This window comes from Lampris incognitus, chromosome 12, assembly GCF_029633865.1.
Source record: "Lampris incognitus isolate fLamInc1 chromosome 12, fLamInc1.hap2, whole genome shotgun sequence".
Classification (NCBI taxonomy): domain Eukaryota; kingdom Metazoa; phylum Chordata; class Actinopteri; order Lampriformes; family Lampridae; genus Lampris; species Lampris incognitus.
This window is the reverse complement of record NC_079222.1, coordinates 29,325,130-29,341,878: the sequence shown is the minus strand read 5'-3', so window position 1 is coordinate 29,341,878 and position 16,749 is coordinate 29,325,130. Positions and strand designations below refer to the sequence as shown.

General features: G+C 44.4%; 1 protein-coding gene across 1 annotated transcript in view; it reads right to left on the bottom strand.

The window, feature by feature from the left end:
* setd1ba (SET domain containing 1B, histone lysine methyltransferase a) overlaps positions 1-16,749 on the bottom strand; it is a 70,594-nt gene that overhangs the window by 35,188 nt on the left and 18,657 nt on the right. The window contains exon 7 of the mRNA XM_056291035.1: positions 14,535-15,284. Within this exon, the coding sequence (XP_056147010.1) occupies positions 14,535-15,284 (750 nt within the window). The remainder of the gene's footprint in view (positions 1-14,534; positions 15,285-16,749) is intronic.

Genomic DNA, 16,749 nt, shown 5'->3' with positions numbered 1-16,749 from the left:
TTTGGGATGTGGTGGACCGGGAGATTCGCATCATGGATGTGCAGCCGACAAATCTGCAGCAACTGCGTGATGCTATCATGTCAGTATGGACCAAACTCTCTGAGGAATGTTTCCAGTACCTTGTTGAATCTATGCCACGAAGGATTAAGGCAGTTCTGAAGGCAAAAGGGGGTCCAACCCGGTACTAGCAAGGTGTACCTAATAAAGTGGCCAGTGAGTGTATATATAATAGTCACACTTTTATTACATGAAAGAGACATCGTAGTGATCCACTGTTTAATATCCCTGCTAAGAATATAGATTTTAGTTTATTTTTACAATGTTAAAATTGAATTGATGAATTTGTGATTATTAATATTCAGTGTCAAGGGGGGATTTTTTTTAATATATATTAGATTTAGTTATTAATGGGAAGCTTCCTTGTGATCAGAACTCCACTAAGCACAGTCCCTACTTCCTCCTTTTCCATCTACACCCACATCTGCCAGAAGTGATGAATGCCTGTCCCATGGGAGATGATTTTGAAGTTGCTGCCCCAGAAGATGACATCGACACCAAGGCCAATGAGATGAAACTTCTGAATGAAACGGTTTGTATTGAAGAGAAGACACCAGACAATTCTATGTTCATTTACAGCAAGTATTAATTATTGGGCACTGTTATTTTTTTGCAGGTTCTTTGCAACATAAAGAGAGCACAGAGCATGCAACAAAAGACCTTCGGAGATCACAAGCGCAAGGATATGAGCGTAAGTTTGGTTCAGGCTGGTGACAATGTTCTCATTTCACAGGACCCCAAAAAAACGACTGGAGACACTTAAACATGTCAGCACGGAGGACCATATATTGTTGCCAGCATCACTTCCAAAGGGGTAGCCAACATTATGAAGGGTTCAACTTGCCAGAAGGTCCAAGTGTCAAGACTAAGGACATACTACAGATTGAAAAGTAAGGATGTTAGATACAATGTATATATAACTCTTAACAATTAAATGCTGGGTCCAAAAATATTGGATTCATGTTTGGAATTCCTGTTATCAGTAATTCTCACATATTTGTGTATCATGCACCAACAGAGAGGAAGTTTCTCCAGGACCACTGTTATTCAACACTTATAAATGGCAGATGGAGCATCCATATGCTTGGTCAGATGCAAAGTGGGAGAAAGACTTGGGCCCCCTCAGGATGATCTTGTAAACATTCTTTCCATCCAGGGACACCTTTGCATATTTTGTAGTTTTTCCATTAATTAATCATATCAAATGCTCTTTACTTTTAGCTGAAGTACGTGTTGGACAAAAATAAGCCATCAGGAGAGCTGATTGTGAAGCAAGGCCAAATCTGCCTCACACGAGAAGACTTTTGGAGCCTGGGTTTTAGCCAGTGCATGGAATCTAATACGAGTGTGTTTAGTGTCTTAGTTTACTGCACAATGAAGAAAATCCCAGATAATGCATGAAGTTACACATGGCAGCTTTAACTGTGTAATCAACTGCTTTCTGTAATTAATTTCAGATTGGAAATGCTTGCCTCAATATTTTCTGATGAGTACACCATCAAACTAGTTTGATGGTGTACTCATCAGAAAATAGTTTTTATTTTGTGTGTGTGTGTGTTTTAGTGGGAAATGCCATTAATTCGCCGGTGCTGCTGTACTCAGCATGTCTATTCTTGTCAATAGCTTGTGTATATATCCAGAACCTGGTGACGCTATTTTTATCTTATTGTATACAAAGGGTTCTTTCGTTCTTGACACATGCACCATATGAAATTTATGGTATAGTTGTGCTTGGCAAAAAGGATTGTGTTTGTGATAGGTTCAATAATTATTCATTTATTGTCATACTTGTACAAATCTATATTTTTTATATACAGTGCATCTGGAACATATTCACACCCCTTCACTTTCCCCACATTTTGTTATGTTACAGCCTTATTCCAAAATGGATTAAATTCCTTTTTTTCTCATCAGTCTACACACAATACCCCATAATGACAAAATGAAAAAGGTTTTGTAGACATTTTTGCAAATTTATTAAAAATAAAATTGAAATATCGCATGTACATAAGTATTCATACCTTTTACTCAGTACTTGGTTGAGGCACCCTTGGCAGTGATTACAGCCTCAAGTCTTCTTGGGTATGAAGCTACAAGCTTGGCACACCTATATTTGGGGTATTTCTCCCATTCTTCTCTGCAGATCCTCTAAAGCTCTGTAAGGTTAGATGGGGAGCATCGCTGCACAGCTATTTTCAGGTCTTTCCAGAGATGTTCAATGGGGTTCAAGTCTGGGCTCTGGATGGGCCACACAAGGACATTCACAGACTTGTCCCGAAGCCACTCCTTCGTTGTCTTGGCTGTGTGCTTAGGGTCGTTGTCGTGTTGAAAGGTAAACCTTCGCCCCAGTCTGAGGTCCTGAGCGCTCTGGAGCAGGTTTTCATCAAGGATCTCTCTGTACTTTGCTCCATTCATCTTTCCCTCAATCCTGACTAGTCTCCCAGTTCCTGCCGCTGAAAAACATCCCCACAGCACGATGCTGCCACCACCATGCTTCACTGTAGGGATGGCATTAGCAAGGTGATGAGAGGTGCTTGGTTTCTTCCAGACGTGACGTTTGGCATTCAGGCCAAAGAGTTCAATCTTGGTTTCATCAGACCAGAGAATCTTGTTTCTCATGGTCTGAGAGTCCTTTAGGTGCTTTCTGGCAAACTCCAAGCGGGCTGTCTTGTGCCTTTTACTGAGCAGAGGCTTCCGTCTGGCCACTCTACCATAAAGGCCTGATTGGTGGAGTGCTGCAGAGATGGTTGTCCTTCTGGAAGGTTCTCCCATCTCCACAGAGGAACGCTGGAGCTCTGTCAGAGTGACCATCGGGTTCTTGGTCACCTCCCTGACCAAGGCCCTTCTCCCCCGATTGCTCAGTTTAGCACGGCGGCCAGCTCTAGGAAGAGTCCTGGTGGATCCAAACTTCTTCCATTTACGAATAATGGAGACCACTGTGCTCTTCAGGACCTTCAAAGCTGTAGAAATTTTTTTGTACCCTTCCCCAGATCTGTGCCTCGATACAACCCTGTCTCAGAGGTCCACAGACAATTCCTTTGACTTCATGGCTTGGTTTCTGCTCTGACATGCACTGTCAACAGTGGGACCTTATATAGACAGGTGTGTGCCTTTCCCACTCATGTCCAGTAAATTGAATTTACTACAGGTGGACTCCAATCAAGATGTAGAAACATCTCAAGGATGATCAGTGGAAACAGGATGAACCCGAGCTCAATTTTGAGTGTCATAGCAAAGGGTGTGAATACTTATATACATGCAATATTTCAGTTTTTTATTTTTAATAAATTTGCAAAAATTTCTACAAAACCTTTTTCACTTTGTCATTATGGGGTATTGTGTGTAGATTGATGAGAAAAAAAAGGAATTTAATCCATTTTGGAATAAGGCTGTAACATAACAAAATATCGCAAAAGTGAAGAGGTGTGAATACTTTCCGGTTGCACTGTATATATAAACCCAGGCAAACACAGTTGCACACAAGCATGTGCACGTGCACAACCATATATTAGACAGATGGGCAAAGTGCATTGCAGCATGACGAATGTAGCAGCCTTCGTTTATTCATTTCAACACAAGCACACACGTGCGCGCGCATACACACACACACACACTCACAACAGCGCCATGCACGTATAAACTCAGAACATACACACATTTACTTTACAGATTTAGTCTTTAAGAAGAGGCATCTTTGGTCCAGATTGGGTGTTTTAATAACACTAATACTAAAATACACACTAACGTATACACAAATTTGTGTATGGTTTGTATACACTACCGTTCAAAAGTTTGGGATCACCCAAACAATTTTGTGTTTTCCATGAAAAGTCACACTTACTCACCACCATATGTTGTGAAATGAATAGAAAATAGAGTCAAGACATTGACAAGGTTAGAAATAATGATTTGTATTTGAAATAAGATTTTCTTTACATCAAACTTTGCTTTCGTCAAAGAATCCTCCATTTGCAGCAATTACAGCATTGCAGACCTGTGGCATTCTAGCTGTTAATTTGTTGAGGTAATCTGGAGAAATTGCACCCCACGCTTCCAGAAGCAGCTCCCACAAGTTGGATTGGTTGGATGGGCACTTCTTTGAGCAGATTGAGTTTCTGGAGCATCACATTTGTGGGGTCAATTAAACGCTCAAAATGGCCAGAAAAAGAGAACTTTCATCTGAAACTCGACAGTCTATTCTTGTTCTTAGAAATGAAGGCTATTCCATGCGAGAAATTGCTAAGAAATTGAAGATTTCCTACACCGGTGTGTACTACTCCCTTCAGAGGACAGCACAAACAGGCTCTAACCAGAGTAGAAAAAGAAGTGGGAGGCCGCGTTGCACAACTGAGCAAGAAGATAAGTACATTAGAGTCTCTAGTTTGAGAAACAGACGCCTCACAGGTCCCCAACTGGCATCTTCATTAAATAGTACCTGTTAGAGCCTGTTTGTGCTGTCCTCTGAAGGGAGTAGTACACACCGGTGTAGGAAATCTTCAATTTCTTAGCAATTTCTCGCATGGAATAGCCTTCATTTCTAAGAACAAGAATAGACTGTCGAGTTTCAGATGAAAGTTCTCTTTTTCTGGCCATTTTGAGCGTTTAATTGACCCCACAAATGTGATGCTCCAGAAACTCAATCTGCTCAAAGAAGTGCCCATCCAACCAATCCAACTTGTGGGAGCTGCTTCTGGAAGCGTGGGGTGCAATTTCTCCAGATTACCTCAACAAATTAACAGCTAGAATGCCAAAGGTCTGCAATGCTGTAATTGCTGCAAATGGAGGATTCTTTGACGAAAGCAAAGTTTGATGTAAAAAAAATCTTATTTCAAATACAAATCATTATTTCTAACCTTGTCAATGTCTTGACTCTATTTTCTATTCATTTCACAACATATGGTGGTGAATAAGTGTGACTTTTCATGGAAAACACGAAATTGTTTGGGTGATCCCAAACTTTTGAACGGTAGTGTATGTACACACACATTTGATTGGACAGATGGCAAACGGCTGGGGGATGGACCAAACTGTCCGTGTTATCTTTAGGTGTAATGGTGCGGTTAATGATTCTGGTGCTCGAGTGCTATAGAATATCACATCAATTGCAATGTATGCATTATCAGTTCACGCAAAAGACGAAAGAATTTATCTTAAGAGGAGCTGTTCATTTAAGTCTCTCCCACATGCATTGTGATATAAGAGTCAAACCCAGCCAGACAAAGCATCCAAGTTTCATCCTGAAACTTTTGTCTGTGTTTAGTGTGACCCGGTTTGATTAGCTAGTCATTAGAATGCAGTGTCGAGCTCCAAGTCCTCAGTGTGTGTTATAACACAAACAGGACATGTCCTGTGTGTGTGTGTATGTTTTAGTGCATATAAGTGTGTCTGTGGCCCTGTGATGGACTGGCGGCCTGTCCAGGGTGTCTCCCTGCTTGCCGCCCAGTGACTGCTAGGATAGGCTCCAGCATCCCGCAACCCTAATTGGGATAAGCGGCTCGGATAATGGATGGATGGATGGATATACATAACACTTCGTTAAATGAAACTCTCAACGGTAGGGAAAGTACTCAAAAAATAAGGAGCCAAATTATCCAGTTAGTGAAGTAAATTCTTTGATGGACAGTACAAGCCTGTTTCATGCCATAAGCAATGATGATTACATATGGCCATCCAGCATCAGTAGAGATGAGAGGAATGCTCTCACGAATCTCAGTAAGGACAATAACATCATCATACTTCCGGCAGACAGGCAGATGCACTGTTGTATTAAACCAGCTAGAATATCGTAAGAATGTTATGACGTTACTTATTGACGTTACTTATTACAAATACTTATGAGCCCCTGAAACGAGATCCAGGCAGTGGTTACAAGAAAAAGGTGATATTGTCTGAAGCAGTTAGACAAGGACAATGCCATTGACAGAAATTTGAACCACATATTATACCCAGGGGAAGCTACACCTAGTCTGTATGGGTTACCTAGGATATATAAATAGAATGTGCCATTACGGGCCTATTGTTTGTATGATTAACTAAGTGACCTATAACATCTCTAAGTTTCTGGCATCTATTCTTTTTTTTGGGGGGGGGGGGTCCCCCCCTCTTATTCTCCCCAATTGTATCCGGCCAATTACCCTACTCTTCTGAGCTGTCCTGGTCACTGCCCCCCCCCTCTGCCAATCCGGGGAGGGCTGCAGACTACCACGTCTCTTCCGATACATGTGGAGTCGCCAGCTGCTTCTTTTCACCTGACAGTTGGGAGTTTCGCCAGGGGGATGTAGCACGTGGGAGGATCATGCTATCGCCCCCAGTTACCCCTCTCCCCCAAACAGGCGTCCCGCCCGACCAGAGGAGGTGCTAGTGCTGCGACCAGGACACACACCCACGTCCGGAATTCCCACCCACACACACGGCCAATTTGTCTGTAGGGATGCCCGACCAAGCCGGAGGTAACACGGGGATTCGATCTGGCGATTCCCGTGTTGGTAGGCAACTGAATAGACCGCTACGCTACCCAGACGTCCCCTGGCATCTATTCTTAACCCGTTGGTAGGCAGTAAGGAACATCACAATCAGAACAGTATGGATTTTGTGGATAAGGTGAGGGACATCATCATGGAGCAGGATGAAGCAATGGTCTCTTATGATGTTAAGTCTCTCTTCACGTGCGTTCCTGTTGATGAAGCAGTGGAGGTAGTCTGTATGAAATTACAAAATGACCCCACCCTTAGCAATAGGACCACCCTTAACACTGACTAAGTGTGTCTGCTCCTGAAACTGTCGTCAGTCCACATACTTCACATACAGGAGGCAGTACTATAGGCAGAGGCATGGGTGTACTATGGGTTCCCCAGTCTCACCTGGAGTGGCCAACTTGTATATGGAGGAAGTGGAAAAGAGGGCTCTGATGTCCTATCCAGGGACACCACTTAGCCATTGGTACAGATTTGTGGATGACACCTGGGTTAAAATTAAATCTCAGGATGTACCACATTTCACCGACCACATTAACTCTGTGGACAATTGCATGAAGTTCACCAGGGAAGATGTAAAAAAAACGACAGGTTAGCCTTCTTAGACTGTGAAATTGCGATTGGTGATGGGGGAATTTGATTGTTGATGTTAACCATAATCCAACACATACTGATCAGTACTTAAGGTTTGACGCTCATCATCCACTGGAGCACAAACTAGGAGTCATCAGGGAGCTTTACCCCAGAGCTGATAATGTCCCCACGGAGACAGCGGCCGGGGAGGGGGAGAAATCCCACATTAAACAGGCCCTGTTTGAGTGTGGTTATCGTAACTGGGTGTTTGTCAAAGCCCCGAAGATGCCCCGACAGTGCACCAGCCAATTGAAGAGAGAAGGAAAACAGCTGCCTAAGTGTAAACCAGTGGTGATTCTGTATGTGGCAGGAGTGTTGGAAAAGCTTAGACGCGTATTTTCCAAACACCGCGTCTCAGTTGCTTTCAAACCCCAAAACATGCTGCGCCAGAAGTTGGTCCACCCCAAGGATCGGGTCCCCTGGTAAGTGCCAGGAGGATTGCCATGACTTATGTGTTGGGGGAAACTAAACGCACACTGGCCAAGAGAATGGCACATCACAGGACAGCTAACATGCCAGGCCAGGACTCCACAGTCTACACCCATCTACAGGCCAGTGGCCACTCTTTCAAGGATGAAGATGTGCACATCCTTGATAGGGCAGAATGCTGATTTGAACAGGGAGTCAAAGAGGCTATCTATGTTAAGATGGAACAACCATCCCTGAACTGGGGGGGGTTAGAGTACATCTGTCGCCATCTTACACTGCTGTGTTTGCAAACATTCCCAAATCCTCTGTGAATAGTACACATGGCCACTGAAACTCTAGTTAATGGTCACACCCATATTTGCATATAAAACTGGCCATTGATTTCGATCGTTATGCAACTGTATTGTTTATAAGGGGTGGGGATACCGGCAGTCAGTTTAGACTGAAGATGTCACTTAGTTGAGTGATGAAACGTACAGTGCCTTGCAAAAGTATTCAACCCCCTTGACAGTCATCACTAATTTCTGGATTATAAAAGATACTCACACATGTGTTCCTGAACAATATTATTTTTGTGAACTCATACGCTCAACAGCATGTTCCCAAAGCCAAAATAAGCTATATTTCACTGACTTTTTATTAATAAATTAAAAACTAAAATATAGTGCTTGCATAAGTATTCAACCCCTTGTGCTCTGAAAGCACCAAGTTTACACAAATGACAAATTATTCTAAAACAAACTCAGGTAAACACAACTGGACATAATTAGTGTGCACCAGTAAGATATTAAAGTTAACAGTCTCGTTTATGGGTATAAAAAGCACTCTGTGTACAGTTCATTAGCTGGGCATGAACTCCATCAGAAAATGAAGACAAGGGAGCATAATATTGAATTAAACAGACAAAGTGATTAAAATTCAGAAGGTGGGAAAGGGATACAAAACAATATCCATGTGTTTGGATGTCCCATGGAACACTGTTGGATCCATTGTCAGAAAGTGGAAGCTGTATCAAACCACCCACACACTTTGTAGGACAGGCCGTCCCACAAAGCTAAGTGTCTGAGCAAGATTTAGGCTGATAAGGAAAGCCACAGATGACCCTGCAATCATTTTGAATGAGCTCCAGAGGTCAGTGGCTGAAACTGGAATAAAAGTGTACGAGTCAACCATATGGCCTGTATGGGCATGTGGCAAGAAAGAAGCCGTTGCTCAAAACTATGCATATAAAAGCACACTTGGAGTTTGCTACCAAGCATGAAAGAGACCCAGTTAGGATGTGGGTAAAGGTTTTGTGGTCAGATGAGATGAAAGTTGAGCTATTTGGCCAAAACTCAAAAGCGTTATGTGTGGCGCCAACCTAACACTGCTCATGCCCTAAAAAATACCCTCCCTACAGTGAAGCATGGCGGTGGCAGCATAATGCTATAGGGTTTCTTTTCATCTGCAGGCACTGGGAACCTTGTTCAAACTGAGGGAAGAATGGATGGCGCTAAATAAAGGGAAATATTAGAAGAAAACCTGTTGCAGCCAACCATGAAAATGAAGCTTGGGAGAAGGTTCACCTTCCAGCAGGACAATGATCCTAAGCACAAGGCAAAAGCAACAATGGCATGGCTCAGTAACAAAAAAGGTGAACGTTTTAGAGTGGCTAAGTCAAGTCCGGACCTCAACCCCATTGAAAATCTGTGGCACAGACTGAAAATCACAGTCCAGAGGCATGAAGTTGTTGAGTGGTCCTTTTAAGAGGTAGAAGTTACCACATATTTTTGGCGATGAGGTGAACTGGGGTTTTTTTTTTGGACGCGCTGTCCCCGTTTTTGTTGTTAGCTTGAGCTAGGCTGCAGTGTGTAGCTAGCTAGGTGGCTACGTAGGAGCCAAGTGGGGACAAGAGGAACAGTGCGCTGGTGACTGCAGAGGAGCCTCACGATCAGATGGCTACGTTTGGGACTATTGGTGAATTGGTGGAGGGCAACGGGGACAGGATGGAGTATGAGGAAATGTTGGTACACTTTTTCCTTGCTAATGGAATTACTGAGGAGGCTAAGCAGAACTCTATTCTCCTGGGTGTGTGTGGGGCAAAGACTTACAAGCTGATAAGAAACTTGGCCACAAAAAACCAGGGGATATTCCATACGATGAACTGGTCAAGCTCGTGGGGAACCACCACAATCTGAAACCTGTGATAGTTCAGTGATTTAAATTTCACAGCCTTTTCAGGACGCCAGGTCAGCCTGTACCCAACTTTGTAGCTGAGCTGAAGCAACTGTCAGAGCATTGTGATTTTGGGGCAGTGTTGGATGTAATGCTCAGTAAAAGATTGGTATGTGGCATTAATAATGATGCCATACAATGCCGTCTACTGGGGGGAACTCCACCATTGACTTTCAAGAAAGCCCTTGACATTTACCAAGGTGTGGCGATGGCTGCCAATAATGCCAAAGATATCCCACAGGGAAATGGGGGGGCGCAGATGGCGACAGTGCACCAAGTCAGGAGAGAGGCTGGTAAACATTCAAAGTGGGTTGAATGTTTTTGGTGTGGAGGGGCACACTATTCAAATGATGGCAAATTCAAAGACACTCACTGTCTGCCATGCTTGTAGCAAAAAGCGACGGGTAAGGGTAAACCTGGGCAGGGAAAAGCTCAACAGGCTCAGGCAGCCACACACTACCTAGAAGCAGAAGACAAGGCAGCGTGTGCCTACAACATGTTTGGAGTGGAAGCGGATGAGGAGCCACCTGAACCCTATTATGTCACAGTCACTGTCAGTGGGCAGGACTTGAGGTCTGAGATTGATTCAGGGGCCACTGCATCAATCATCAGTAAGGAGACCTACAGGAGAACATGGGGGTCTAGCCTGCCTCCCATCAGCCCGTCAAAACTCAAACTCAGTACGTATACAGGGCAGCCCATACCTCATTTAGGGTTGCTTTATGTGGATATTTCAGCTGAAGATCAGAAGGCAAAAGCCAGGCTGGTGATAGCTAAGGGAAGTTGGCCTAGTCTTTTGGGCTTCGCAAAATCCAACTCAGCTGACATGAAATTAAGTATGCACACACGACAGAGGACATTCTGCATTGGTAAAGTGATGTTTTCAGGTACGAGCTGGGCATGCTGAAGGGCATAACAGTGGAACTCAATATAAACCCTGAGGCCACACCACGGTTTTTCAAGCCCAGGTTGGGGTTTCTTGAAAGGCAAAGTCGAGGAGGAGCTGGAACGTTTACAGATGTAGGCCGTTCGGTTTTCAAGGTGGCCGGCTCCCATTGTTCCAGTTTTGAAGGAAGACAAAACGGCGAGGATATGTAGGGACTACAAGCTTACAATGAATCAGGTCTCTAAGCTGGAGGAGTACCCATTGCCACAGGTGGATGACCTGTTTGCGACCCTGTCAGGGGGTAAGCTATTCATAAATCTTGACATGAGCCATGCTTACGAACAGTTGCTGCTCAATGAGGATTCAAAAGAGTACATCACAATCAACACTCACAAGGGATTATTCAAATACAATCCCGTGGTGTTTGGGGCGGCATCCAGTCCGGCCATTTTCCAAAGGACAATGGACACTTTGTTGCAGGGGATTCTGCATGTAGCAGTTTATCTTGATGATATTTTGATCATAGGAGCCATGGAGGAGAAGCATCTGGCAAAATTGGAACAGGTGCTGAAGAGGCTCTCAGACGCGCAGGGCTGCGATTGAAATGCGGAAAGTGTGTGTTCTTGGCACCGGGTGTGACCTACCTGGGACACAAGATCACAGCTGAGGGGCTCTGCCCAATGGAAGACAAAGTAAGAGCTATCAAGGAGGCCCCAAGCACCAAGAGCATCCATGATCTCAGATCATTTTTGGGCCTAGTGAATTATTACGGCCTCTCAAAGGTTTTGGCCCCACTGTACAAGCTGTTTCACAATGACACTAAGTGGCAGAGGGGTGAAGAGCAGGAGGAAGCTTTCAAGGAAGTGAAAGACCTCCGCCACTCAGTGAAGCTGCTTGTTCACTATGACCCAGACAAGGAGATTACCCTTTCATGTGACGCCTCACCCTACGGAGTCAGGGCTGTCCTCTCACATGTCATCGTGGACCGTTGAGAGAAGCCTATCAGTTTTGCTTCATGTACCCTGACGGCAGCTGAGAAGGGATATTAACAGTTAGAAGAAGAAGGTCTAACTATTGTTTTTGCTGTCAAATGCTTTCATCAGTGCCTCTACGAAAGTGGATTCACAATTTATACAGACCATAAAACCCTGATGAGCCTGTTTAGTGAGACCAGATGTATCCCACCGCTAACCTCAGCCAGGACACAGTGTTGGGCTCTCACACTGTCAGCCTACCAATACACTATAGTGTACAGAGTGGGTAAGGACAATGCAAATGCCGATGCGCTGAGTCAGCTACCTTTACCTGAGACACCTGCTCTACATTAGTGCCACCAGAGACTGTTTTCATTGGAGAAGCTGTCAGAGACACCCGTAAAGACGACCCAGATCAAGCAGTGGATAGAGAGGGACCCAGTTCTGTCCCAAGTCAAGACTTTCCTTTTACAAGGTTGGCCCAATGTTGTGAAAGGAGAGGAACTAAGGCCTTATGCTAAACGCAAGACAGAACTGAGTCTGCAGGATGCCTGCATCTTTTGGGGTTCAAGGGTCATTGTACCTCCCCCTGGCCGTTCACAGATTGTGGAGGAAGTACATGAGATTCGTCCAGGTGTGTCTTGGATGAAAAGCCTTGCAAGATCCTACATCTGGTGGCCAAGAATGGATCATGATCTGGAGGACAAGGTAAAATCATGCACACAGTGTCAGACCAATCAGAACATGGCACCACCAGCTCCTTTTCCCCCATGGGAGTGGCCAGGCCACTCCTGGTCTAGGCTACATTTGGACTTGGCTGGCCCCTTTATGGGGCAGATGTTTCTTGTCATGGTGGATGATTTTGATTTGATATTTGATTTTGATATACTATATTAATCCCTGTGGGGAAATATTTCTGTGCATTTCACCCATCCTAGCTGTGTAGCTAGAAGCAGTGGGCAGCCGCCGTGCAGCGCTCAGGGACCAACTCCAGTTCATCTTGCCATGCCTCGGTCAGGGGCACAGAGAGGAGTATTAACCCTAACATGCATATCTTCTGGATGGTGGGGGAAACCGGAGCACCTGGAGAAAACCCACCGCAGACATGGGGAGAACATGCAAACTCCACACAGAGTTTCAAACCCAGGACCTTCTTGCTATGAGGCGACAGTGCTAACCACTGGGCCACCGTGCCGCCTTTGCACACTCTAAATGGATAGAAGCCCACATCATGAGCAACATCGCAGCCCACTCAACCATAGACAAACTCAGGCAAGTGTTTGCAGCCCATGGATTTCCTGACACACTGGTCACTGATAATGGCCCAACATTCACCAGTGAGCTGTTCAGAAAGTTCATGCAACAGAATGGCATTCATCACATTCGGATGGCTCCTTTCCACCCAGCCTGAAATGGTTTGGCTGAACGGGCTGTGCAGTGAAGGAAGGCCTGAAGCAGATGACAGGGGACTCTCTTAGCACTTGGCTTTCACGTTTCCTGTTTAAATACCGCCTTATGCCATAGACTAGAACTGCATGCACTCCAGCAGAGATTCTATTTGGGATGTAGGGCCAAGTCGAGATTGGACCTGCTGCTCCCGGACATGAAGGCAAAAGTGGAGAGAAAGCAGGAAAAGCAGAAGGAGGGACATGATCACCATGCACGAGAGAGACAGTTAAAACCGGATGTCAATGTCTGTTGTTACCTGAGGTTGTTCTTAGGCAGAGCAGTCCAGTCTCCTATGTTGTTAAGCTGACTGAAGGACATGTTTTCTGCAGACATCAGGACCATGTGTGCAAGCGTCATGATACAGGCTCAGCGACAGTTTCCACAGAGTTGCTAATGGTGAGATAGACTACTGTGGGAGCAGGTCTGCCAGTGACTATGCCAGGGAGACACACGGGCAGAGTGTCTTGTGTCCCCTGAAGAGACTGGACAGGCTCACACTGACACACAGACCCTTCTCATGCCCCCAACAGCAGATCCAGCCAAAACACCTTCACCATTGGTGCTTGCTGGGTCACCGGGGGTACAGTGCACTTGCAAACCTACAGACAGACTGAATGTGTGACTGGACAGTTTTTGTTAGGCTGAATGTTGAATCTGTCATGCTTTTCAGGTGCTTGGATTATTAAATTGTTGTGGAGACACTAGTATAGGTTTTAGGTGTACGCAGGCTAAAGACACCACTTTTATCGTTTTCCAAGGTCATTTACATTTGGGGAATATTGGGAATTTAAACGGGGAGAAGTGTTGTAATGTGATCGTTATAAAATAAAAGTTAGGATAATGGTAATATAGCCATACTCCCGCTAGGGGTAGCTGTTTGTTAGGGGATGCTGTTTTTGGGAGTTTCCATGTTGTGGGGGTCTCTCTATTTTGTTTTGTCTGTGTGTGTGTGTGTGTGTGTGTGTGTGTGTGTGTGTGTGTGTGTGGGTGGGTGGGTGGGGGAGGGGGTCCGTCACCCCTACTAGTTAGTTGGCATAAGCCTCTGTATAAAAGTATTGTTTTGCCCGGCCTAGGTGAAGTCGATCTTGGAGCATGTAATTGTCAAGTGGTCCTTTTTAGTGGTAGAAGTTACCAGAAAAGCAGTTATGTGTTATGTGGTAAATGTGCACGGAGTTCATTGGTAATCCCCTACCTGTTTGTGTGACCAGTAAATAAAATTTTATATAACCTGTTTAAGTCAATCCTTGTGTTCTATATATCTAAAGATTTTGTTGTAGTGTTGTTACTGTTAAGTACACACAGAGAGCTATGAAACCGGAGTCAAATTCCTTGTATGTGCAAACCTAAATGGCCAGTAAACATGATTCTGATTCTAATTGAAAGTGCAGGTGTTCTTTGGAAGGTGAGAGGACAACTAACCTTGGCTGAGCATTGTTTCTTCTCCCACCAGTCATCAAAGGCTCTAAAAGCCACACCTTCCACCATTTTGCGGTTGAGGTCCTTCTTCATTATGGATTTCAGCTCTTTGACAACGACTGACAGCACACCATCCACTGTGGCCTTGTTGGGGTCCTCCTTTTTATCCTCGTATCCAGGGGGAGGAACAGCAGGGTTAAAAGTTGGCATGCTGGGATGAGGCCAAGGATGACTGGGTCCTCCTGCACTGCTAGCTGGTGTAGCACCCATGGAAAGGGGTTGGTAGGAGCCCCAAAATGGCAAAGATGAACCACCACCCATGAAATAAGGATAAGGATAGGGCCCTCTAGTTTGAGCCATACGGCTCAGCATCTGGGTCTGCATCTGGAAAGACATGTGGACACTACCCCACTGTGGAAAGCAGTTTATAAGGTCAATTTGCATCATCGGCATCATGCCAGTATGGTAATGACCCATAGGTGGCAGCATATGGGGATGAACTCCAGGTGGGGCAGCCAGGTGAGGATGGGGTCCTGGGACAGCGGAGTGAGGGGGCAGGTGGGGAGGTGGAATAGGGAAGCCAGGCTGAGGGGGCAGGGGGGGGAATCCTGGAGGAGGGATGGGCATGGTTTGGGGCATGGAAGACACTGCAGAGTTTACAACAATGCCCTTAGCACAGTCTCCACTTGTGATTGGTGATCCAGGCATTTCATCATCAGAGATTTCCATGTCTTCTCCTGATGACTGATGGTCCTAGGTCAGAGGTGAGAAAAATAACTTTGGATCAGACTTGACAGATTCTCAAGTGCATATTTAAGATGTGGTGCAGTGACATACTATAGACAAAATCAATTTGGTGGACTATATGGAACACAGGCATCATTCACTTTCAAGCCTTGAACAAAAAGATAATCATATATTTTAAGTCTGACATTAAAATCCGCTATTAGCTTTTTGCAGTATTTCATTTACTTGTTAATCATTCAAAACAAGAGCAGACAATCATTTGAAGGCTGATCCAAGTTCAAAGTTTAGTATATGCACTGACATAATCAAACACAACTGACCCATGTCATTTGGCAGCATGATTTCAAACATATAACTGTTGGTTCACATATTAAATAATAGCTCAGAAACTAATCGATGATGTGAATGTAACCGCATGACATGAACTACAGCAATACTACATTCTATTCCCCACTGTTATTCGTTTCAAAAGAACCGCTGTAACACCTGTTAGAGAAATTAAACAACTAAACAGAGTAAGCGAAGTGTGGGAGTGGCTTCGTAACCTAAATGACAAGTTTGGAATGTTTGCCTTGTGATAAATTGACATTTGAGAGATGAGACGTTTTGGCCAATCCTGACTGTCAGGCTCAGCAAAACCAGGGAGTGCACTGATGAATTGGCCCAACAGCCAGATTGTTTTCTTCCAAGATAGCAAGTTGCGAGTGTTAGAAAGAGGAAATAAAAGTGTACTATTCCCCAGCAAAATGCATCTTATTTTATCGTTTCAAAAACATCACAAGGTATAGAAGTAAACGTTTTTATGTAACACTTGTAGTGGACTTATGGACATAATTGGACATTATAAAAATTACGATAAATTTTTTTTTTTGATATGTTGGATATATGTGTTTTTGTAGCTTTGTAGTTTTTTTTGTAGTTTAGATATAGGTGTTCTTGTAGTTTGGATGTGTGTTTTTATCTATGTGTTGCACTGCTGTGCACTGGGGGAAACGATATTTCGTTTCATTTCTTGTACGCAAGTGCACAAAATGAAATGACAAATAAATGTTCCTGATTCCTGAATTCACACTGATGACATTGCCACACTCCAGGTTGAAGCGGAACAACTTTAAGCCGAACTGATAAGAGTGGAAAATAAATCTTGAGGCAAGATCACGGCACAACAATATAAGGATAGTGGGTATTTCCGAGGACTCAACCAACTCCTCCGCTGCAGCAACTATCTCCACTCTGCTAGAGGCTTTTAAGCTTGAGAATGAGCCGCTCTTGGACCGCGTTCATTGCACTCTCCAACCGAAGCCAAGTTATGGTGAGTGCCCTTGCCCAATAATTGCTCAACTACATTATCATATGATATTCTGCAGCGAGCCAGAGCCCAACAATGGATCAAGATTTGAGACATGGTCATCTCAGTCTTTCCCAACTACACCGCGAATACAGCCTGTGCCCTAGCTGCCTTCAATGACAT